Source organism: Panthera leo, chromosome B2 (assembly GCF_018350215.1).
Source record: "Panthera leo isolate Ple1 chromosome B2, P.leo_Ple1_pat1.1, whole genome shotgun sequence".
NCBI lineage: Eukaryota > Metazoa > Chordata > Mammalia > Carnivora > Felidae > Panthera > Panthera leo.
The window spans coordinates 94,339,141-94,364,138 of record NC_056683.1 but is presented as its reverse complement, the minus strand read 5'-3'; the positions used below and the strand labels follow the sequence as shown (position 1 = coordinate 94,364,138).

At 42.8% G+C, this 24,998-nt stretch overlaps 1 protein-coding gene across 1 annotated transcript in view; it reads left to right on the top strand.

Moving 5' to 3' along the window:
* The window catches only part of LOC122220224 (prolyl endopeptidase), a 119,864-nt gene that overhangs the window by 87,442 nt on the left and 7,424 nt on the right, over positions 1 to 24,998 (top strand). The window contains exons 11-13 of the mRNA XM_042939460.1: positions 18,482 to 18,618; positions 21,586 to 21,680; positions 24,729 to 24,860. Of these exons, the coding sequence (XP_042795394.1) occupies positions 18,482 to 18,618; positions 21,586 to 21,680; positions 24,729 to 24,860 (364 nt within the window). The remainder of the gene's footprint in view (positions 1 to 18,481; positions 18,619 to 21,585; positions 21,681 to 24,728; positions 24,861 to 24,998) is intronic.

Below are 24,998 nucleotides of genomic sequence, written 5' to 3'. Positions count from 1 at the left end.
GAGCAAAATAAGGATTGTTGCCAGGAATGACGGAGGGGCCCAGTGTGAATCAAGTGGTCAACCAAAGTGCCCTTGAGTAAGGACAGTGGAAACGTAAAGGATACATAGGAGGGAACTAACCATGTGAAGTTCGGGTAGAGCAGCCCAGCTGTTAAGAGCTAATACCCTAAGAACAAAGCACTTGGCCTCAGAGAGGACCTGAGAGAAGATATGTGGTAAGAGAGAGGGAGGACAGGGCCTCATGGTCATGTTGGGGTTTGTTGAGGATCCCAGGTGTGGTGGGGGTCCCTGCAGGGTCTTTCACTGGAATGTGACCTATTCTGATTTAAGAAAGCCATCTTCCATTTTATGGAGAATAGATCCAAGGGGCAGATGTGGATGCAGAGACTGCTGGAAGACCTCTGTAGCAGTAGACTGGGGGAGGCTTAAGGTGGCCTAGACCAAAGGAGAGACTATGGATGTGGGGAAGAGTGGGTTTGGAAAACATCTGGAAGGTAGAATCAACAGGACACGTTCAGGGATTGCACGTGGAGGGGAGAGGGAAAAGGACACATCAAGGATACTCTTAGATTCCGCATCTGAGCAGCAAAAAGTTGTTAGCAGTGGGTCAGGGAGGACACGTTTGGGAGGAAAAATATTTTGGATGTGTCAAGTTTGTGGTGCATGTTACATTGTCAGCCAGGTGGCAGTGTCAAGTATAGAGTTGGATATTTGAGCCTCATGCTCAAAGGAGAGATCTGAGTTGGAGTTAAAGTGTGGGCATCTTCAGTATAAGGGTGTTGTTTAAATCTGGACAGAATCACATGGAGTAGAGTGAGGGAGGCTCAAGACTGCACCCTGAGGAGCCTCACAGCCAGGGGTTCGCTGCAGGAAGAAGAGCCAGCATGGAGCCCCAGAAGGAGTAGCCAAGGAGGTACATGAAAAACCAGCAAACCTCAGACCAGGGGAGCCAGGAGGTCAAGGAAAGGGTATTAAAAGGAGGCAGTGGCAGACGACACTCAGTGTGGTTGGTCAAATAAGGAAGGAAGAAGAGTTCTTGGATTTGACCAGGTGGATTCATTGGTGATCTTGACAAGGACACTTTCTGGAAGAGTGGGGCCGACTGGTGGCTGAACAGCGTGTGTTGAGAAAGAGGGGAGAAGACATGCGTGGTGTTCATTTAATGATTTCTTATGGGTGGGTGTGATTGAGTGATTGGGGGATTAGCTTTGCTTTTCATACATTATCGTATTGCATTATTATGCCAATTAGAAGTCTTGTGTTAATGTTGTAATCTGAAAAGCCTTACATATTAAAACTTAAAAAAATGTTTAAAAAAAAATAATCCCTGTGAGGTTAACTGAACATCTCTTTTAACAACTGTGGTTTCTGTCTTCACACCCTACCCCCTTCATCCTCCTTCAGATTTCTTCTCAGATTTGTCATTTTCTTCCTGTAGAATAGCTTCCTGTAGAATACTGCTGTGCTAAGAAAACAAATCAATCCAAAAAAATCAAATTTTAACTTCATAGGACATTTTAAAGATGGAACCTCCCTTTGTGGCATTGAATTCAGGATCAGGGAGAAGGGAGGAGAGGAGAGGGAAGCGAGGAACCGTGTGTGTAGACAGTCTTGAGATGTTTAATTGCATGGGCTGAGAGGGGTGTACGAGGTCAAGGGCCTGTCTTACGAAGCGGGGAGAAACCAGATTATTCTGGTGTGTGGCTGGTTGGCTCCAGGAGGAGGGAACGACCACAGAGGCCAAGTTCCTTGAGAAGGTGAGCAGGTCCCGAGCCCCGGTGGAAGGCCTGGCCTTCGTGAAAGCAGGCCCTTCCCTCCATTTGGGCAGGAAGGGAGAAAGAGGAAGTGTGAGAGCTGCAATTCCCAAACACCAGCTCCTCCTTTCTTTCCTTCTGGGAGCCCACTTCAGACCTGAATTCTTCTTACCTATTGTTTTTTGGGTTTTTTTTCCAAATAATTTTTGAGTTTCAACTAAACATCAACAAGTGGTTTTGAACTTTTGAAACACGTGCATTTTTTTTTGTCCTGTACCCAGTGTAGGGGCAGGAAGGCTCTCACATAGCGAGTGTTAGAATTTAGAATTTTCTGCTTCTTACAAATGAGTTCTTTCCTGATTGCTCTTTTCTGTATCAGTCAGGATAGGCTGGGCCATTGCAGTTAACCAGCACCTTCCCAGTCTCAGAGGCCTGATGTCAGAAATCCCACACACTGTCCGCCAGGGCCACCTGTAGGCCCTCTGAGGAGCCTCCCCCACTGAGCATTGGCTGTCCCTGTGACACAGAAGAAAGCACATCCCAGCCCTGCAGCCCTTTAGCTTTCCTCCACTGCCACATATCATTGGCCAGCAACCACGTGATGGGGACGCACCAGCTTCAGAGGTAGCAGAGGGTGATGGCCGTCCTCCACGTGCTGGAAGCAGAGAGAATAGCCATGCCCAGGTGACATCACATGTCCCTCCCCAGAGAAGGCAGAGTGGGGCCTTGGAGGAGCACAGGGGTTGCCTCTGCCCCTGGCCCCATCCTTTGACCACAGCACTTGAAATTCTGTCAGTAGAAATCCATTCCATTATTTCTACGCTTTCATTTTTCCAAATATCTTCTTTAAAAATATAAATAGCCATATAAAGCTTAGTGACTCATTACCTTTTTTTCTCCATGGACATTATTTTTTCTAGTGGACTCAAAACGGTAGGACAGTTTGTGCCCTGAAAACACTGTTTTTTAAGTAACGTTTATTATCCTACTTTACTTAATAAAAACACCGTACAGAACTGCCAGCTGAGCTTCCACTTGGCATGAGTTGCTGATAACTCCAGGCTGATGTGTGCAGTCCTGTCCCGCAGGTCTGCCTTGCTGATTCTTAGGAGGGCAGGGCGATGCTGCGAGCAGCACGGGGCTCACCGGCCACCAGTGACCCCTGGGCTGCATCCCAGCACGGCAGGCACGGGCCCTGTCTTTATTCTCCTCAGTCTTCCCATCCACTCGCTCCAGCACTTCCATATCCACCTGCCTTTTTGTCCTACCCCTTCAGGCCACCTCCCTCACCCACCCCTGCAAGCAGAGATCTTGCTGGAGAGCTGTGTCTCCCTCCCCACCCCCATGACTGTTCTCTCCACATTCACAGCCCATGTCGGGGGGAGAGGACACTGGGGCTAGATCGCCTCTACCACGGTGCTCTTCCATCACTGGAAAAACAGAACTCTTCCCTTGCCGTGACATTTGTGAGTTACAGCCTCCCGTCAACATACTACATGTACTGAGAATGTGTGGTGTGGTCAGTTTGGGGGAATGATTTATGTTGTTCTTGATACATTAGCGGGCAGACTTCATGGCTGGGGTCGGTGTTCTCAGGCAGGGCAGCCAGTTCTGAGATCAGTGGTCCAAAGGAAGAGACTGCTGTTGTTACATAGGAGAACGTAGCTTCTTAATAAATAGCATTTCCCTTATGATTATGTTCATCTGCTAGTTGACCAGCCTTGAGTAATGCCCCCGCCCCTAGGCTGGCCCCTGTCCTCTCCGGCTCAGCACTCAGCTGCATTCACACTGACCCCCTCACTCTGCCTGGAATGCTCACCCCCACTCCTTCACTTCCCTCCACTGCACAGACCCCAGATCCCTTCTGTTTCCCACCTGTGTAAGATAGCGGCCCTTCCCGATCCCTCTTCCAGCATCCAGCTTTGTCTTTTCATTTATGTGGTTCTCTTTCTTCCCTTCAGAAAGTGGTTTTCCCCACTGCTGTGTCCCCAGAGCCCAGAGCAGAGTGGATACATATAAATACTTGGCAGACAAATAAGAGATGCCTTGATAAATGATGCACTCTGAAATGATCTAGTTATCACTGCCAGAAACCTATACGAATGGATCATTCCCTGTCTGTAAAATTGCTGTCAGACCATCTCCCTCTCCCTTCCAGAGGTAATTGGTCCTGTCTATTCAAAACCAGCAAATAGTGTCAGAAAATGAATGTTTATTACCATTTGTACTTCTATGGAATTTTTGTACGATCTAGTCTTTTAAGTGTATTTGGGTCATGGTCTATGACCAAAGCAGGAAATCATACTACCCCTCCTTTTAGAGCATCAAACTTAATTTTTTTTTATATCTTCCTGGCACACATTGTGTGTGTGTGTTTTTTTGTTTGTTTGTTTGTTTGTTTGTTTGTTTTTGCTTGCTTGCAAGTGTCCAGGAAACTTTTAGACAAGCTGAACAATAAAAAAGCAATTCTACTAACATGCAAGTTCAGTTGACCAATTCCTTGCTATGTTTTATGAGGGTTTGTGATCATTACTTTGGATTTTTTTCTTCCTTTGGATTTTTTTAATTAATGTTTTCAGACTTTGGAAGCTTAATTTTCTCCCTTTGGCTTTTCTAGCATGTTTTCTAAAGTAGCCTCTTGTTTCATGCGTTCACTTTCCCTTTCCTTCTTCAGTCCTCAATAGTTTCATTGATTTGTATGTATGGTTCTTGTCCTCATTGTTTGTGTTTCTTGTAATGTATTCCCTTCCTGTGTTTGCCTAAGTGAGGTCCCAAAAGTCCCAGTGCCTCATAGAAGGCAGAGGGTGCCTGAGACAGTGATAGTTCTACTAATACTAATTTAAATAAACTGGAATTTCTAAGTTAGAAGATTGTGTAAATGAAAATAATTATTTCACAGAGATTTATTAAGCTGCTACCTTGTATCCGGGAGTGCTGGCACTATAAGGAACAATAGGATTTACTAGGGGAAATGAGGATGTGATCAAACATTTGTAGCAATTTGATGGTGGGAGAAACTCTGTGAAAGGTGGTCCCAGGTCCAGGGAGAGCCCAGAGGAGGAGGAACATCTAAGACTGCTCCTGGAAGGCTTCCAGGAAAGGAGCTTTGGGCAGACAGGGGAAGGGCACCAGAGGGAGGAGAGCTTGTACAAAAGCAGAGGCACCGCCAGCACCAGGGTTGGAGCCTATTGGCAGGAGATAGCCTGGAAGTGTAGACAGGTCAAAACCACCAGGGCCTGGTATGCACCCAAATGGGATGAGATTTTATCCCCTCTACAGCAGGGAGCCCTTGAAAGGACTGTTCTGGACACACATGTGGTATCTGCCAGGTGCTCAGAGAGATAGGGTCAGGAGTCAAGGAGAGTCATGAAGCCTGGCAGTGCTGGCAGTCAGCGAATGCATGGGCACAGCTTGAAACCCCCAGCGGTGTATGTAGAGGGGGAAGAGGACCTAAGGGAGCACAACGTTTAAGGACTAGGGAGGTTGCCAGGAAAGCAGCAGACTGAAGAGGCTGTGAGTGGGGCCACTGAGCCCGGCTGTCTGGGAATGAGGAGTGCCTTGCAGCCCTGGGCTTTAGGTGTTAGTAACTAGGCAGTAGAGATCATGTAAGAACTTCACTAGATGAAAGTTTTTGTCCTCAGTGTGCTGGTTTTGTAGCCAGCTTTTCTATACACACCCCTGATGTTTCATAGTCCCCAAGTTCCCTGTGTGCCATCCTTAATGCTATCATCAGAACAGCAGTGTTCTTTTCCAGATCTTCTACGAACATGATTCAGTTATTCATCTGAAACTTGCATTTTCCTTAGACTTTGGTATTTTGCTACCTTGATTACAAGTGATAATAAAAAGGTTGGGGGGGGGGGGGGTGCGCCTTGGTGGCTCAGCTGGTTAAGTGTCAGACCAGCATCTGACTCCTGATTTGGGCTCAGGTCATGATCTTGCCTTTTGGTTCTTTGATCCCTGCATCAGGCTCCGTGCTGACAGTGCAGAGCCTGCTTGTGATTCTCTCTCTCTCTCTCTCTCTCTCTCTCTCTCTCGCCCCCTTTCCCCCACTTGTGTTCTCTCTCTCTCTCTCAAAATAAATAAACATTAAAAAAATACACAAAAAGGTATGTGTGTATGTGTATGCATATTTAAAATTATACTATTTCCAAATTTAAAGCATTTTATTTTTTTTTGTTTTTTGTTTTTACTATTTTGTTTTTTTGTTTTTTTTTTTTTCAATATATGAAATTTATTGTCAAATTGGTTTCCACACAACACCCAGTGCTCATCCCAAAAGGTGCCCTCCTCAATACCCATCCCCCACCCTCCTTCCCACCCCCCATCAACCCTCAGTTTGTTCTCAGTTTTTAAGAGTCTCTTACAAATTTAAAGCATTTTAAAAATGCTGTCTTTCTGTCATGACACTGCTGGGATGAACAAGGTGGAGGGAGGCATTTCACAGCCATCAAAAAAGAAAAAAAAATACTATGTACGGTTTCACTGCTACGATTTTTGCTACCGATTCTACTGCACAAATCTGAAACATTTCACACAGCAGAGCATAAAATGTAAATCAAAGTTATGCCTGTAATTTTGCAGCAGGATTTCTGAACCTTGTGATTGGTGTTCATTTGCTCCCCTTCCTCTCTTTCTGCCCCCTGGTGAGTTGCCTCCAGCAGCTGTTTGTGATGCCCCTGGAGGCCTCTCGTTGCGCGTGTTCTCACTGACCACCTCTTTGCAGCCTGCCTTCACCAGCAGGGGCCCGTTTCTGGCTCCACGTTTCCCGGTGTGGGGGAGTGAAATGCACTGAGGTGCTCATGAGCTTCTTAAGGATTGTTCTGTAAGCGACTTGAAATCCTCTATGATAGGTTGTTCTTGCCTCTTGCTCACCAGAGGGGTTTATTTTGGTGATTTGCATTTGCATTGTCTGAGAGACGCTAGATAGAAGCAGACCAGCATAATAGCTGCACTGGAAGTGTCCAACAGACACGCACATAAATGTCTTTATGCCAGAGAATTGTTCTTCCAAATTCACCTCTTTAGTATTCCAGTCATTCGTTTTTCTGCAGTGCAATGATTTTGTGTGCATTTGCTCCTCACAGTGTTCGGCTGTATCTCACTTGCCCCTTGGATACCTACAGACAAGAGAATGGCAATTGGACAGTTGTGCCTGCTTCCTGGTTCTGGGGCTTTTGTCAGGACTGCCCTTAATCCAGGGCCACTCTCGGCCGTGTACAGCTCTGTTCCAGCACCCCCCCCCCCTTTGCCCCCCGCCACGAAATGCTTGATTGCACAAACACTGCTCTTTCCTCCTAACATCTGTCTTTCCTAGTCCACCCTTTTAAGGAAGGCATGCTCAGCTACCAGCCACAGACCCTTAAAGCTCTGTGGTTCTCTTCTATTTCTGAACATTCTAGCCGGAATTTGTCTTGTCAGCATTTTGCCTATTAACTTTGTTTTCCCAAGGCAATAAAATAAATAGGTGGTCCACCCTAGTTTTGAGTTAATGAGAATTCGAAATTGATTTCATGTATTCTTCCAGGGTTTTTATGACACAGGTGCAGTCCCATGCAGTAAATGACCATAACTAAACGGTTTCAGAGCCATGAAGCCCACCCACCCTCGCATTGCTGAATTAACAGATTAACAGCTACACATAAGGAAAATGTCAGGTGTTAAATATTTTTCATTAGTAATACATTGGAAATTTGTGACCTCATACAGGCTTATACAGTCTCTTGAGTGCCCCAACCGGAGTTCATTTGTATTTTATTACTTTTCAGCTTATAAGCATTTTGACACCAAACTCTTGACTGCTTTATTTGTAAGGATTTTTATTTCAATATCTGCCACTTAAAATACTTTTTGGTGTGTTGTTTGAAGCATAGTGTCCAGTGTGAGCATTTTTCTTTGTGCATTCATCCAGCACTTGTCTCAGGGCTCACTCTCTTTCAGGCACCGTGCTAGCTGTAGAGAGGTAACAGACCCACGGGGGCACATGAGGGCACAACAGCGGTGCCATACAGGATTCGGGAGGGGTCCCTGGAGGGGAACCAGGGGATTTGCTGATCCTTTATTTATAGTGGCTAAGAGCATGGAGTCTGGAGTCAGCCGGCCCAGATGCAAATCCTGACTCTGTCACTTACAAGATATATGATCTGGACTAGCTACTTCTCTTGGTCTGAGTGATGACCCCCCCCCCCCAAAAAAAAGGGAGTATTCATGGTATAGACCTCATTAAATGAGGGAATATTTATAAACTCTTACAGTAGTGCTTGGTTCAGGGTTAGACTTGCTTAAATGTTTTACATCAAGTAAAATAAATAACATCTATTTTGACTGAAGTAAGGGCTAAAGAAAATTCTGTTGTGAAAAATGCAGAAACTAACTGGAAGGCACTTTAGTATTTGTTTTTAAAAGTATAGAACTTTAGATGATAGTCTGTATGGAAATTTATGAGCCCTGGGTTCTATCTCCAGCACGTTGGCTAACTTATTCCCTGTGTTTTTAGTTATTCTGCTGTTGCAGGTAAGGAGGAACTTTGTAACAACAAGAGAGGCTCCGGAAGTGAAATAAGCTGCCATTTGTGCTCTTGTAAATTTCTTTCTTACCACTAGAAATAGCCAAGCAGAGGCTGAACCTGCTTGAGATGTAGCTTTGAGGATGCCTACATTGGGTAGGAGCATGAGAGGGGGGTCAAATAAGGGAATTCCTAAGAGCCAGTGAAATTTTTTTTTTTCAGTTGTGCTTTAGTCTATAAACCCTTGCAACTTTGGGCATCTGGAGATGTGCCAACTTTGGGCACTTTCGGTGGAGAGGACAGTTTCAGTTGGGAAGGATTCAGAAAGGTTGAAGGCAGAGGGTGGAGAGATTTAATATCTGGTCTGAAACATGAACGTCATTTTATAGAGGATGGGGGTGTGTTGCATGTTTTGAGTAGGGGAGTGACCAAGATTAAAAGGAGGTTCTCACTCTTTTTTTTTTTTTTTTTTTTTTTTAATCTCAGGGAGATTAATCTGGTAACAAGTGCCCAAAGACTGGAAGTGGGAGTCCTGTTAGGAGACAGGCAGGCAGGGATAAGATAGTGTGCTAGAGGCATCCAGGATACCTTTTGAGGCTTAGGAACTGAGGTGAGCTGGTATAGGTTTTGGGGGGATCAGAAAGAGTGTTTGATATGCAATTCTAACCCATTTATTCATTCAGCAAATGTTCATTGAATGCAAGCGGTGCAGAGCTCCTAACCCCTGGTGATGGAGTCCTCATGCTGTTTTCATAAAGAGCAAAACAAACACATGTGCATTTGACGTGCAGCCTAAATGCCACCGTAGTAAGCCTCATTACCGGCAATTTATGCATTCTGCGAGAGCACCCGCGGAAACAATTCCTGTTATAAAAACAGAGGCTGCTTTCTCTGAACCTGTGCATGCAGTAGGTCCTTCACATTTATGAAAAGGTCTGATTGTGTTTGCAGTGACCACAAAGAGGTCAGATCAGTGGAGCTGAAGATGGCTAGTATGTTTGTGGTCAAGCCATATTTATTCATCATAGCCCAGAATGCCTCTAAACTCCAGACAGACTTCAAAGTACCATGATCTACTTGTGCCACTGTCTTTCTTTCCTTGTGTTCAGAATCTTCCAGTTTCTATTTCACTTCTTGCTCCATAGTTTGAGACTGGGAGTGGGCTTATTATTCCAAAGAACAGATGGCCAGCCTTTGAGAGCTGAATGCATTTTTGCAGAGATTATCAGTATAGCACTTAGCACATTGTTGGTGCTCAAGAAATGTACCAAAAGTTAAAATAGGTTTTTAAATAGACTGATGTTGCTACTGTTGAGGTCCCCCATGGGAGTTTTTAAATCTCCAGTGTTAGAAAAATGTCTACCCATCCTTCGAAAAGCAAACAAAAAGGACCTGGAATAGAAATTTCCTTTTATATTTTCTGCCCAAAGGTGACTCTTCCCTGCTTCTCCAACATTAAATGCCTGGAAAATAGATAGGATTACAACCTTCTAATGCCAGGCGGGTATTTTTAACCTAAGCACAGTACAGAAATGTGCAGTGCCCCTTCAAAACCCTGGGAAGCCCTTCCTATACTCATCTTACAAGGTAATGGAGGCACAAAGATGGCCTTCTGCTCAATTCTTTGGGAAATGGAATGTCTTGATCCCTGTTTGCCTTGACCATGATATTTCTGAGCAGCTCTGCTCCTTGTCACATGTATTTGCCACACTTAGCACAGGCCACACAAGTGGCCTCTGTCAACTCTGATAAAAAGGGAAGCTCAGCACCCTTTTATGAACATTCTCCTTTTAACCTGTCAGGCCCTAAAATTAGGAAGGAGCTGCTATCACGGTACATTCTTCTCTCTGAAGGGCCCGCCCTCTGCAGTTTACTTTTCCTCTGTCATCTCTGAGCACGTCCCTTTACTGATGATCCTGAGAGCCCTGGCACTTGTCTCAGATAGCACCAGGTCTGAACTAGAACAAATGTGGGTTGAAGATTGTTTTCAGAAGCTTCAGTGGTTGCCCATGTTTGAATGTCTCAGCAAAATTGATTTTATTACCAAAGGTATTCATCTCAAGAAAAGTGATCGTTTCAGTGGAGATGGCTAGTCTTTTCATAACTGATGTTCTCTTGAAGAACAGTAATGTTTCCTTGATTTGTTTATGTGTCCTTGCTCCACTTTTTTTTAAAGGAAAATGTTTTTATTTCATCTTTTCAAAACCCATCTCTTAACTACACATTAAGACAACTGGGCATGTATTCAGTGACCATCATCTCATGCCTAAGCATGCTTCCAGAGTGATACTACTTTATAATTGGTGGCGCCTCTGGAAAGTCATACTTGACAATAAAGGATAGTCATTTCTGGTGTGTGGTTTTTTTTTGTTTTTTTTTTTTTTTTAACTATATACTTTATGTAAGTAGAAACCCTTTGTCTCTTTTCTTCAATAGTTTTTTTAATTTAAAGAATTCAACTTGAGGATCTGTGAGATCTTATCTGTTAAATAATCATTCATTAGAATATGGGCTTAAATATACAGAATTGGAATCTGCTTTAAATTTAATTGATTGCTTAGAAGGTTGGGGTTGCTTTCTTTAGGATTGTCATAAGCATTTTTTTTTTTTGTTTCATTTGTGAAGTTAATTGTATCTGTTACACTTTTAAAAATATCATTGAAACTGAATTATTTTAGTAGAATGACATTGCAGATACACTGAAATTTTTATTATTTTAGTAATCTGCCTTCAAGATGGTAACACTGATGACTGGAGAAGGATCATCTTTCCAAGAAGACCTTTTTTGCTTTAAAAAATAGTAAATATTATAACCTCTGTATCTGAAATGTGGCTTTTGACATGCTTGAATGAGTCTCCTTTCAAGAGGGTAACAAAAACAGAAAAGCCAATAAATCACAGTATCTCTGGCAGAATATTTGTCCCCTGGATTCCCTAGAGACTGGTGATCATTGTCTTGAGAGGAAAAAAAATCTATTAAATCAGTGCCAAAGCTTCTAACATTTGCAAAATATTAGATAGTTTACACCCAATAAAGATATTTACAAGGAAGTAATAACACAGTGAATTACTTTGTGATAAGAGTAGGAAAAAAACCTGGACCAGGGACTTAGAGCATGGTGGTAATTTTCCATAAACTGGCAGCGTTACCTTGGCAGGTATCTTATCTTCATGGACCTCACGTTTGCCATTCATATAATAAGAGAGGGTGACCAGCTTATGAGGTCCCAGAGTGACAGTCTCTCCTTGTATCTAAAACATTGCAAATCTCCAGAATTTGGGATTATCTTATTAATTCCCCGGGCTGAGAAAGAACTGATACCAGCTTTTTTTTAACCAAGTGGCACGGTCTTGGGACTGCTCAGAAAAGACCCGTCACTGTCCTCTATCGACAAACAGCGCGGGCTTCACAGAGAATGTAGACCTTCATTGCCTTGTTGTGCTGAATGTTCTTGGTTCAAGATGTGGAGTAACATTATTACACTGCTGTGAGAGTCTCCAAAATGAGGCATTTAAGTTTTAAAGGGGAGAGAAATAAAATTAAGGAAGGAAGCTTTCTTAATCTAGTGTTTGAGCAACCTTTGGCTGGCTCACTAATGTTTAGAACTGACTTTGAATGGCTGCCGTGATGTTTATTTTGACTTGTGCTGTCCCTGATGAAGCTTTCATGTGGCCACATGCTTAAGTAGACCCTCTTATGAGATCTCCCAGGAGCTTCTTCAGTGGTAGTTGCAGTCTGTCAAGGGGAAGCGTGTGCCCAAGGACAGACCCTGTTACATTGGTGTCGCGGGCTTCTTGTGGAACTGGCTCTATTGCACAACCTATTTGCTCTGCTGCTGACAGGAAGAAGGGAAGGCAGGGCCCATCAGCTTCACATGACGAGCCATTACCGCTGGATGATAGAGAGACTTTCTCTGTTACTCAAGTAGCCGCCTGTTAGATCTTGTGTGAGCACTTTGTTTTCCTGTCCATTAAGGATCCCATAAGAGCCCTGGCATCCCATTAAAGGGCTGTGCCCACAGTGGACCCTCAAAAACAATGGATGTGTATGGCCAGCGCCCTCTCATTTGGTTACAAGTATGAGGGGGTAAAAAGTAAGTCGTTTTGCTTTTTAACTTGAACCTAAGTATTGTCATGGCAATAGGCTATTAAATAATGGAAGAATTACACATGGATTTAAACTTTGGCAGTTGTCTACTCATAAGGCACTAATGGCTTTTGTACATATATATATATATTACATTCTAATTTTTGTGTGTTACTGATAGTAGTTTCAGGTTCTATTCCTACCACAGTGCCACTTTAGCAAATGAGAGGCGTCAGGGAGACAGTTGGTTTTGAGGCTAGTGCTGTATGGAACCCTGAGCAGGTCCACCAGTACAAATGGCGGAGGGGAGGCCTGGCTGTGGGAACTGAAAGGACTGAGAGGTCCTTGGCACAAGACCAGATTCTGAGTTGGCAGTCGAGTGGCTGAAAAGAGAGAGAAATGAGAGAGCACTGTTAATAACCAAAATAAAAGAACCCCAAGGAAGTACATCCCACGTATACCCAGAGCATGGTGTCTTGCAGGTATAGAGGGGCCACCTGCCATGTGAGATCACAGCCCCTCGTGTGGCCTGCAAGTGTGATCTTGAAGGTCCGTAGCAGAGAGTAATTTATTAAAGCTCTCTGAGATGGCAGAGGTAGGTTTGCAGAGAGAAAAGAAGAGACTGAGTATGGAAAACAGTAGCATGTGGTGGGAAGAAGACGAACTAGTCTGGATTGGTTAGGAAGGCTGGAAAAGAATTAGGGAAATACAGAAGGACCCAAGAGATACGCTGCCCAAGAACCCAAAGCAGTTGCCAGATAGAGATCAAAACAGATGAGGCCTGGGAAGAAACCAGTTAAAAAATAGCATTTCTGAACAGTGGGGGAAAGAATAATTCTTCCGTAAATGGTACATAATAGTTGGCCATTTGGGGGAAAGACCATATGTAAAAATAAACTCCATTTGGATTATAAATATAAATGTAAAAACTCAAAATGAAAATATAGACAAATATTTATATAACTTGGGGTGAGAAACTTCTGTCTACATATGTGGTATATATATTCAAGATACCACAAAGAGAATTAAAAGGTTATAGGCTGGGAAGAAATGCAAGCAAAACATGGCAGGGGAAAAAAGGTAGTATCTTTAATGTAAGAATAGTTTCAGGATGCCTTGGTGGCTCAATCGGTTGAGCAGCGTCCGACTTCGGCTCAGGTCCTGATATCTTGGTTTGTGAGTACCAGCCCTGTGTCAAGCTCTGTGCTGACAGCTCAGAGCCTGGAGCCTGCTTCCAATTCTGTGTCTCCCTCTCTCTCTGCCCCTCCCCCACTTACAGTCTGCCCCCCCACCACCTCTCAAAAATAGACATTAAAAAAAAACTAGTTTCTATAAACTAATCAGAAAAGTAACACAATAAAAGAACAGATACACTTTGTTTTCTGAGGAAGAGACATAAAATGACTAAAATGAAAATGTTTGCTAATTTAAAACTAATCTTAAAGCAATTATGAAATGGTAATATTTGCCTATTAGACCAGCAAAAATTAAAATCCATTTTAACATCCACTGCTGATAAGAAATGTACACTGAGGTAATTGCTGTCACTAAGGACTTAAATTGATACACTGTTTTTAGAGAATTATTTTTCAGAATATATTGAATTTTTAAATGGACGTATACTTTGATCTGGCAATCTCATTTCTAAGAATATATCCTACAGAAATCATAGCAGGAGTATATGAGATTTATCTAAAAGGGATTTATTCCATTGTTGATGAGAGAAAAAGAATAGTCTGAATATCCATCAGTGAGGAAGTGATTAAATGTATTGGTGTACATTCATATGAAATGCTAGGCTGCCATTTTTGTTTTTCATTTTTTGTGGTTTCTTTTAATGAGGCAAGTCTGGGTGCTTTAACGTGGAAAGCATTCCATGATATCTTGCTAAGTGAGGAGAGGAGGAGTACACTGTAGGCCAATGTTAGCCTGATTCTGTGTATCGCCATATAACAATAACCCGAATATGTGCGAATATGTACGAATAGATGTGTCTCTATAAGCCTATGAAAAACTTGTGAAGGTTATGCACCACCGGGGCAGAGGTGAAGGTAGAGGGGCAAGGAGAAAGATAGAAACATTCGCTGATGCCCTTTAAGGGTGGTGGTGGGGACAAGAGTGAATGAGGTTGGAAGGCGTGAGCTGGGGTGTGGGTTACTGTGGAGGTGATTGATCAGGAAGGAAGAGGGAAATGGAAATTTAGCTCTAGAGGCACATAGGGCAATGCAAAAGGTTTTCGTTTTGTGTTACATAGGATAGGAGAAGTCGGAGTGTGTTTGCATGCCAAGGAAAGGGAGAAAATACGAAAAGAAAACATTGTGGTAGTCAGAAGTGTGGTGGGGGGTTGTCAAGGACTGGAATCTCTCTCTGGAGTTTCAGAGGGTGAGTGAAGTTGGCAGAAGGTTTTTTAAGAACTCCAAGCAGATGGCCTCTATGACGACAGGCAAGACAAAGAGTAGGGGATGCAAATGGGTGGTGCTGGGAATGGAAGAAAATGGAAAGTGTTGGGAACAGCTACTCTGGAGTTGATTTAGGCACAAAAAAAGGGTATAAGGAGGACATTTAGGAAAAGACATAGGGAGGAAAAGAAGGAAAGAGAAGCAAGGAACTCGTTTAGGGAAAGGGAAAAAAAAGACCTAAAGCATAAGTTCAGAGCCCATGACTTCAGGTATTACTGATTTGCAGCAAAGTGAGTGGACATTTTCTGAGTGCCAGCAGCTCGGAGAAGGAGAAAGGATCCAGGGGGGTTAGGTTAGCATTAGAGGATTTCAGGCATAGTGACACCACGAGGGCTGCTAAGGGTCTCAAGTTGGGCGAGAAAGCCCAAGTGAAGCTGACAAAGCAAGAGAATATAAGGGACTGAATGTTGTAATAAGAGTTGGAAAAAAAAAAAGAAAACAGATACCCCAGGAGTAAAGGAGGGAAGGAGGTGGTGGAAAAACAAGTTGGAGTCACACAGGGGGAACATCAGAGTTCCTTGCAGAGAGTCTCAGGTTCTGAGGGCAAAGACAGAGCCAGGTGATGGGTGTTTGCACTGCCCGTTGGTTTGTCTCCATGCACCTCGAGTCCCATGAGGGAAGAAGTTAGCTAGGTCTTGTCCAGTGCCTGGCACGTAACGGACACACAGCAAACATCTGAACAAGTGGCCAGCGTGGCATGGAAGCTAAGGTATCTGCAAGGACAGGATGCTGGATGGGTCCTCAATTGCACTGTGAAAGTCGCTAAAGAAAATAGTACGAAAACGAGGGGGAAGAGAAATATAGCCTTCCATATTGAATTGTCAAGGATGGTGGGGACACACCTGGTTTTAGTTGACACAGTTGACAAGGAGAGAGGGGGTGATAAAAGTAAATTGTGTGACTAGCTTTTGAGCCCTGATCCACCTGTGCCAGAATAGGTAGGAGACCTGCTAAATCTGCAGGTTTGAGCGCTCCACCCCAGACCTATGGAGTCAGAATTTCTGGGAACGCAATTTGGGAAACTGCATATTTAACATGTTTGTCATAGATGCTGAGGCCCACCCAGTAAGACTGGGTTTGAGAAGTAAATGGAAATAAGGAGTCTGCCAGCTTCTCATCCTATCCAAGCAAATCCAGAGCAGTGGGAAAGACAACCCCAAAGCATCTTAAAAGTTTTTGAAGGAAGCGGCTTTAAGAGGAAATCAGTTTCAGTTAAGTCAAAGAAGTACAAAGCATGTGATGGAAATGGCAGGGCTATTTTTAATGACTGTTTCTAAAATGTTCACATGGATTCATTCCATGGTTATGAAGAGACTCAAGATTCCATTTGCCCTTTTATTGAAGAGTCAGGTTAAGGTTTATTATCAATTTCCGTTCCATAAACAGAAATGGCATAGAACACTGCTGTGTGTGTGTGTGTGTGTGTGTGTGTGTGTGTAGAGATGTGATAAAATCTGTATACACGCATATCTATATGGTGTGTATATTTATTTCAAGTCGGAAATAGCCTTCTTATAAGGAGTTTTCTTGAAGGTGATTTTACTGTAATCATCTCACAGTGCCCTTTCACTTTTGGACAGCGTTCAAAATGTTGTTATTTTAACATCCGAATGACACAGACTTAAGCTTGGATATATTTTTGCAACTACGGCCCGAAGCGGACTTTATGCTTCTGATGGTATCTTCTAAAAGGATTCCTTTGTCCTGGAGCCAGACAGGGGAGACTTGCAGGTGTTGGAGATGTACAGGTGGCCACAAGAAGGGTGGTACCAGAGCAGCCAAACTGTCACAGAGCAACAAGATGGGCACTCTAGGAACAGAAGGAGAGTCAGCTTAGTGGGGACTAGAGGGCCATCAGCCCTGCTGACTGGGTGAAGAGTGGGGTTCAGACGAGGGTATTGCCTGATGACGGGTGAGCTGGATTGGAGAGAGATCAGGGGTTTGAGGATAGGTGTAAATTGGAGGGAATGCTATTTTTGAACAGATGACTCATTTAAGGTAGAATCACGTGGGACACGGGTGGCTCAGTCAGTTAAGTGTCCAACTCTTGATTTCAGCTGAGGTCATGATCTCACAGTTCGTGGGATCAAGCCCTACATCAGCCTCTGTGCTGACAGCAGGGATCCTGCTTGGGATTCATCCTCCCCCCCCCCCCTCTCTCTCTCTCCCTCCCTCCCTCCCCTGCTCTTTTTCTCTCTCTCAAAAGAAATAAACTTTATTTAAAGAAAAAAAAAAAAAAAGAATCGTGTGAGACACTTTGTTCCCCTGCTCCAAATTCTCCTCAAGTCTGAGCTGAAGGCCCTATACTTGAGTTCATTAGCCCCAGCCAATGACTTGGAACTTGCTCCTCTTACTGTGCATTTACTTGTAGCACCCACACAGTTACACTCTATTAGAGGCTGCTAACTGGCCTCTAACAACTTTAAAGTGTGCCCCTTTTGATAATTCTGAACCCTGCAGAGTATTGTCCATGATTCCTAAACTCTCAAATTTACGTCTCAGTATTTGTCTCCGAAGTCAAAAACAAATGCTTCTTTTTTTGCTATTATTTCTTGGCAGGGTTCCAAATACTACCAAGTTTGCAGGCTTTTATGGTGGCCCCGTAGTGCTTTTCTCTAAATCTGCACCCCTACCTCCCAACCCCTGGTTGATTTCCAAGGACTTTGTGGCAACTTCCTACAATAGAACTACCTTAAAAAGCTTTGGATAAAATATGGCTCCAAGCCACAGAGTGCAAAGGCTTATGTCCTTGAGTGTACCATGGAAGGTCAGCAAGACGTTTCTGAACTGGAACACTTTCCAGGTGTCATTTGGGGTAAACACACCATGTTTGCCCAAACAGAAAGCTGTTTACAGGTTTTCTGTCTGGAAGAAGCCATTATCCGCTTTTGGGGGCTTATCAGTTATTCTATGGCTTATCACTTGACTAGCATTCAATGTTCTCTTCCTTATGCTTTTTCTCTTACTCCTTTTATCCAAGGAGTAATGAATATAGAAATGTTGACTGAACTTGCCCAAGGTTGCCCAGACTCTGGCAAGTTTGATGAGCCTTAATTAAGAATGCTGGAGAAAATGTCTTTAACCAGGAATAATAGGATTTCTTTATCGTTGTTGTTCTACACTGTAACCTAATATATGCTTTGTAGTTGCTAACAGTTACTTAATATCTTAACACAGAAGAAATGAAGAGTTGTCTTAACATGTAGAGAGGAAGTTGAATATGAAATTTGTTTCCTAGAAAAGTTTCCCCAAATTGAATTGTTTGGTAGGATGGCCAGATCTGACTTTTCCGGTGCTGGGAGAGTGACAAGGAGTAGAGAACTGAATGCCTGTTCTCTTCCGTGGACCATGCAGTAGGCACAGTGGCCCCATTAGGGGCTGAAGAGCTGAGGCCAGGGGATAATAAATGGCTCACCCAAGGTCACCTGATTAGATAGTTGTGGAATAAGAATTCAAGTTCAGGTGTCCCTACTTTCAGACACTTGACTCCACACTATCTCCATAAAAACTGAAAGATGCTTCACCACTAAATAGCCAGTGAATGGTACTAGATCTCCATTGTGCTTCTCTCTATCTTCAAGAGAGAATTCACTACCTGCACGTTTTTCCATTTAAAAGCATGCAAGTGTTTGTTGACTAACTTCTACTAAATCTACTCTACTTTCTTTTGTTCTAGATTTTCTACCCCAGTAAGGATGGTACAAAGATTCCAATGTTCATTGTACATAAAAAGGGCATAAAATTGGATGGCTCTCATCCTGCTTTCTTATATGGCTACGGCGGCTTCAACATATCTATCACACCCAACTACAGGTAAGCACAGGATACTCTTGGAACTTCAGCGTATATTTAATCCTCACCATAGAGTGGGAAGAGACCAGAGACTAGTCTATTAACTCATTTTTAAAGTATATTTAACTGTATATTTCTTGCTTGTTTTTGTGGAGGAGCAGGGTTGTGTGTTAAGTATGTATACTTTGGGTCAGGAATTTCAGGATTGTTCACAAGCTAATTTTATGTCTTCAGTGAACGGGTTGTTTGAGAACTAGATGCTGAGGCTATATATAGCTGCCAGGCTACAGAAGGTTAGCATCAACTGAGGTCTTACAGAAAGGAAGCTTGTACCTTCAGTGTTTATCATTTGCTGTCACGCCACTGTCCTCAGTATTCTTTTCAGAGGGAATGTTTTTTCAGCTAATGATTATATTTTTCAGCAGCACAGAGTCTTAAAATAGACCATTTTAACATTCTACCACAGTATATTTTCTGTATATTCTGTTACTTCATTTTAAACTGTTCGGTTTATGTGATGATTTACCAACAAGTATTGTTCGAGGGGGGAAAATCTGCATTGTTACATTTGCTATTATTTAAACATCTTCTGTCAGTTATTTGCAAACTTGATTTCAGTATCCGATTCACAGTATAAAACGGAGTTTGTGGTGAACATTTTTGGTAAAAACGAGGAGTCTCCTACCAACAAGACCAGCTTTAAGCCAACTTCTAAATAGAGCCTCATAGGAAATCTGGTCATATTCAGGAAGAAATGTATGGACAGGTGACTACCAGGACATAAATTCAGAGTAGATTCAAATAGCTGCCCAAAATTTGAAGACAAGGAAACTGTTACTTTGTTTTGAGCCTTTGACAGCTAAGTACTTAGGACTTGATCAAGTATGAAACACGGTCCCTGCCCTGAAATACTTGATATTATGAACTGCCTTGGATATCTGCTTAAAGAGTTTGATTTTGTCCTTTTGTTAGTGAGAAGCTGATGAAGTTGTAAAATCATCATGTAGACCAGTATTTTCAAAGGATTTGTGAGGCATCATTACACGAATAAAATGAAGGGAAGCCAGTCAGATGAGTGGAGTAATGGTTGCTCTTCATTCACTGTCCAGCGACAGTGCTATTTCTACGTCCTGCAAGCCGCCTCCGCACCAACCATTGTTCTAGGCAGGGCCTGAGCTACAGGTGGGCTGCCATGTCATTGTGTGCCCCTCTTTATCACTCAAAGTGATGAAATCCAAGCTTCAGCAAACAAGTCAGAGACTTGCACCCTGAGCCTCGCTTCCCTTAGTCGCTACAGTGGGACTTAGTTAGAGACAACGTGGATTTCTCAGCTGATCTGTTGTAGCTAAAACTGCTTGTCTTCGTTCATTTGTACAAATAGTTATTAATCCTGCTCTTTTGGGACTTGAGAGATGAATAAGGGAGGGTCCCTGTACCATTTTTATCCCAGGACCCAGAAGATAGGCTGGGAGCTTCCGTAGAGACCATCAAGGGTGCATGAAAAATGTTGATGAGAAGACCAAATGATTGGAAATCCATTTGGCCAATCCAGTCGTGTGGTATGACCGCCTCCCCAGACTCCCTTTCTCTGCATCCTCAAGACTCGGGAAATTACCACTCAGGCCATCTAGAGTCCCAGGTTACAGAGACCTGCATTTCCCCAGTTACTAAAAAGGGAGAACGATAAAATTTTCATGAACATTTCTCAAAACACAATTAATTTTAGCTAACAGCAAATAGATGTCATTCAGCACTGTGAGGGTCAGACTGGAAAGAGGAAGAGAAAACAAAATCCAGATTTCCCAAAGGACTTACTTAACTCTTTCTCCTAGCAACTTTATGCTATAGTGTCTTATTTAGTGCTTATTTATAGTGCTTATTTAGTGCTTATTTCTAGAAAACCTTCTCCAGCCCTGAGACCTCCATGCTTGCTTTCTGGCCTGTGTCCTTGGTCTCCTCTACCTCTCTCACACCTTGTGTTACCTAATTTAGCATCATAATGTCTGTAAAACTGGAAACACTCTTTAAAACCCATATTTTAGGGGCGCCTGGGTGGCTTGGTCGGTTAAGCGTCCAACTTCGGCTCAGGTCACGATCTCGCGGTCCGTGAGTTCTAGCCCCGCGTCGGGCTCTGTGCCGACAGCTCAGAGCCTGGAGCCTGTTTCAGATTCTGTGTCTCCCTCTCTCTGTGACCCTCCCCCGTTCATGCTCTGTCTCTCTGTCTCAAAAATAAATAAACGTTAAAAAAAAAAAATTTTTAAAACCCATATTTTAAAGAGGTTTCTTTCTTCCAACTTGCATAGTTAGGAGAAAGATACCAGAAACAGTGGAGCAGGGACCACCACTAGGGATTCCTGCCAGCCCAGAGCTATTCGCACCAGGGCTGTGTCATGTGGCTGGTGATACTCAGTTTGCCGATACGGTTCTTTAAAAGATGGACTCAGTATGAAATGAGGGCTTCTGGTTCTTTCTCTGTTTGCATTGTGAATCATGTACTACCAGGGTGCCTGGGTGGCTCAGTCGGTTGAGCGTCCAACTCTTGATTTTGGCTCTGGTCATGATCCCAGGGTTGCGGGATCAGGTCCCACATGGGGCTTCATGCTGACTGTGGAGCCTATTTAAGATTCTCTCCCTCTCTCTTTCTCCCTCTTCCTTTGCCCCTCTGCCCCACTTGCACACACACACTCTCTCTCTAAAAATAAAGTTTAAAAAATGAATTATGTATTCTCACTTCATATAGTAAAATATTTACCAGTATAGAAAAATGAGATAAACCGAATGCTCATGAAAATGTATGAACTTTGCAGTTAAACATTAATCAGAACTTTTATATTTTTCACTTTAATCAAATAATATAAAAATATGAATCTATTTCAGTATTTTACATGTGGAATGTCTTCAGGGATACATTTTCTTTTTGATGGAGGGAGACAACATGGTCCTTACCAGGCAGTTAACAGAAGGTTAACTGTTTGCTCTGTTTCTCAGTGTGTCCAGGCTCATCTTTGTGAGACACATGGGCGGTGTCCTTGCAGTGGCCAACATCAGAGGAGGCGGCGAATACGGAGAGACGTGGCATAAAGGTGAAGTATTTTCTCTACAGAAACACAGACATGGCATAGCGAAAGCTACATCTGAATGAGCTGACGGGGTCAGGAGCAGAAAAGTGTTTGGCTAGACAAGTGAAAAATAAGGTATTTTCAAACATGTTGCAGGCACCACTGCCCCTCTAAAAACAAGTCCGTGTTTTCACATTTTGTTTCCCTTTGTAATCTGTTTATTTTAATCTAATGAAGTATGTATTTTTCAGAAACATTCCTTTTAGACCATAATCAGAATTGGTGGGTTTTTGTTTTGTTTTGTTTTCATTTTTGTTTTGTTTTTTAGCAATGCACTAGGTACATTTTTATCTATCACTGTCAAAAGTGAATCTGCAGGGCACTTTTTGGTATTTATTCTGTCTCTTCTTAGTAAATACCAGGTTGGTCGTGTGGCATTATTTGGCTCTCTCAAATAGGTCATTTTCTCTTAAAAGAAAAAGAGCAATCTAAAATAGAGCTTCCTGGGCATTTCTTTCCTTGTTTTCTCTGATTTTCCCATGATTGCTGAGAAGTAGCATCCTCCTGGCCTTACTGCTATGACTCCATGATGGGTAGGTTTTAGACCCAGGAGCTCCATCCTTTGTCTTTCTGGTTTTAATGATTTAGGCTCCGGTCTCTGGGCTCCTGAAACATGTATTCCAGTTGGCTGAGAATACTGCTTCTATATGAAACTTCATTCTCCAGACTGTAATAATTTTTTAAAGCCCTAACTCTTCCTTTTCTTTATATATGGGGTACATCCTTTCTCCCAGCGTTTTGTGTATCTAGAATTCATAGGCTAACCAATAGCTGGAGGAGGATGCAGGAACACACGTTCACCCTCACAGCCCCAGGTTTCTCCCCTCTCTTGACCCTTGACCATCATTTATGAGAAAGCCTGCTAGGACAAAGGTGGCCACCAGTGCTTGGTCAGCAGCCCCAGGTTAAAGGGGTCTTTTCCCACAGTAGGAACAGCAGATCTGTGTATATCTACTTGTTCCCAAATTTGAGGCCTTTTCTGCATCAAATCCAGTCCGCAATGATGAGGATAGATCTGTAAAGAGATTTTTCATAAGTACCTGTTACATGTCAAGATGTAGGAAAGGCCAGGTCTGACTGCCTGAACATTCACCAAGCACCCCAAGGGCTGACATCAGATAAATTATTTTAGCATCTTAGCAAGAGTATTTCTCATTAACAAATGGGCTCCTGACCTGCCTGCCATCATTAGGTCAACTACTCCCATGTGTCATCCCCAAAGACTTTATCAATGGTCATTGTGTAATTTTGACCCTGACCTGATATTAAGAGTTTAATTACATTAAAATCATACTGTGATATTAAGAGATGATTGATCAAATACGAAAATCTCTACATACCATATATTTGACTCGTATCCCAAATCCGTATGCTAAGTCTGGATCACCTGAAACACCTGATTTACTAATGACAACGTTTGTTTTAACTCACATACACCCCTATGGGGACTCCTGGTCCTGTGGCCCTCTCCTGGAGAACCCAGATTCTTCCCCATAAAACCCCTCTGGTCGTCAGGTGTCTACCATGCTATGTATGATAGGCACAGTGCTCTTTCTCATCTCTGTATTAATTAGAACCAACTTATTGTCCAAAAGCCCTGGGTGGAGTTTGGAGCTTGAGGGAGGCTAACAGTAGACGATCTGTGCCGTGTTTAAACTGATTCATAAACTTCTCCAGATTTAGGCATAGGACCAGAAATGTACTTTTCCAGTTAGACCCCAGTATACTGAACATTGATATACCTAAATTCTGTTCTGTTTATGTATGGAGTTTAAAATTTAGTGCTCTTTAGAAAATATAGTCATATATCCAAAATGATATTATTTCTGGAAACTAAGTAATCCTAGCTGTTCTAATTCACTGATAATTTCTGATTAAAATTTTAATAACATTTGTTTTGATATGAAAAAATTTCTTCGTAGCACTGCTTCATCTTTAATTGAATTTCTGTAGAAGTGGTTAATCTCAGATATCTAATTAGAGCTATGCCTGCTTCTTGTTCATTTCATAGGCAGTTATTTCAGACATCTGTTCTTTTGAGGGTACATCTTTGACTTTTGGCCTTCACTTTTAGGTATTCCAAGACCTTACAAATGTTCCTCTCTTTACGTAATTTGCATGGTTGTATACATTGGATGACTTCTAGATGAGGAAATCCGGATTCTCTGGGGAGATGTCTGAGATCTTCATTCAAGAACTGAGGAACTGTAATAGGCTGCTCTCTGCAGCACTACCTTCCCACCTAATTCCTGCTTACATTCCTTAATTAAGAGCAAAACCGAAGAACTTCTTTCTCATCGTTAGGATTTCAGTCTCCTGCAAAGGGGAGAGAGCTGAGAAGCACACCTGTGCAGAGCACTGCTGTTGTCCCCGGGTGGGGGAGGCACACACAGCCCCATCGCTGTTCACTAGGTGGAGCTCAGAAAGGGTTGAGCACAGCTCAAGGTTAAGTTCAGCTTCTCCAAAACCTAGGTTCGTTCTGATTACATGCTTTCATACTTTGGTCCTCATGGTTCTCTGACATAACAGATCATCTCTTCTCTTTAGGGCACTGCTGTTGTATTTAGAAAAATACAAATCCACCGTATGGCTTGGTGATTGTGGTATTGATGGATTTCCATGATGCATATTCTTTTTTTTAAATTTTTTTTTTTTTTAACATTTATTTATTTTTGAGACAGAGAGAGACAGAGCATGAACGGGGGAGGGGCAGAGAGAGAGGGAGACACAGAATCGGAAGCAGGCTCCAGGCTCTGAGCCATCAGCCCAGAGCCTGACGCGGGGCTCGAACTCACGGACCGCGAGATCGTGACCTGAGCCGAAGTCGGACGCTTAACCGACTGAGCCACCCAGGCACCCCCATGATGCATATTCTTAATGTGGTGTCAGCCCATTGTGTTTAAGTGATCAATAGTTGAAACTCTGCCCTATCATTTGAATTCCATTTAGGTTAAAATTGTCTTTTTTTAATGTTTTGTTTCTTAACCAGTCTTTCACTTTGGCACATTGCAGGTGGTATCTTGGCAAACAAACAGAACTGCTTTGATGACTTTCAGCATGCTGCAGAATATCTCATCAAGGAAGGTTACACATCTCCCAAGAGGCTGACTATTAATGGAGGTTCAAATGGAGGCCTCTTAGTGGGTGAGAACTGGATTTTATTGTACTTACTAGTTAACACTTTGGGGGTTTTCAGATACACTGTAGACAGCTCTTGATTTACTTGGCTCATGGATGGGAGCAGTGGTCCAAAGACAACAAAACCCATTTGTATTGGAGTAG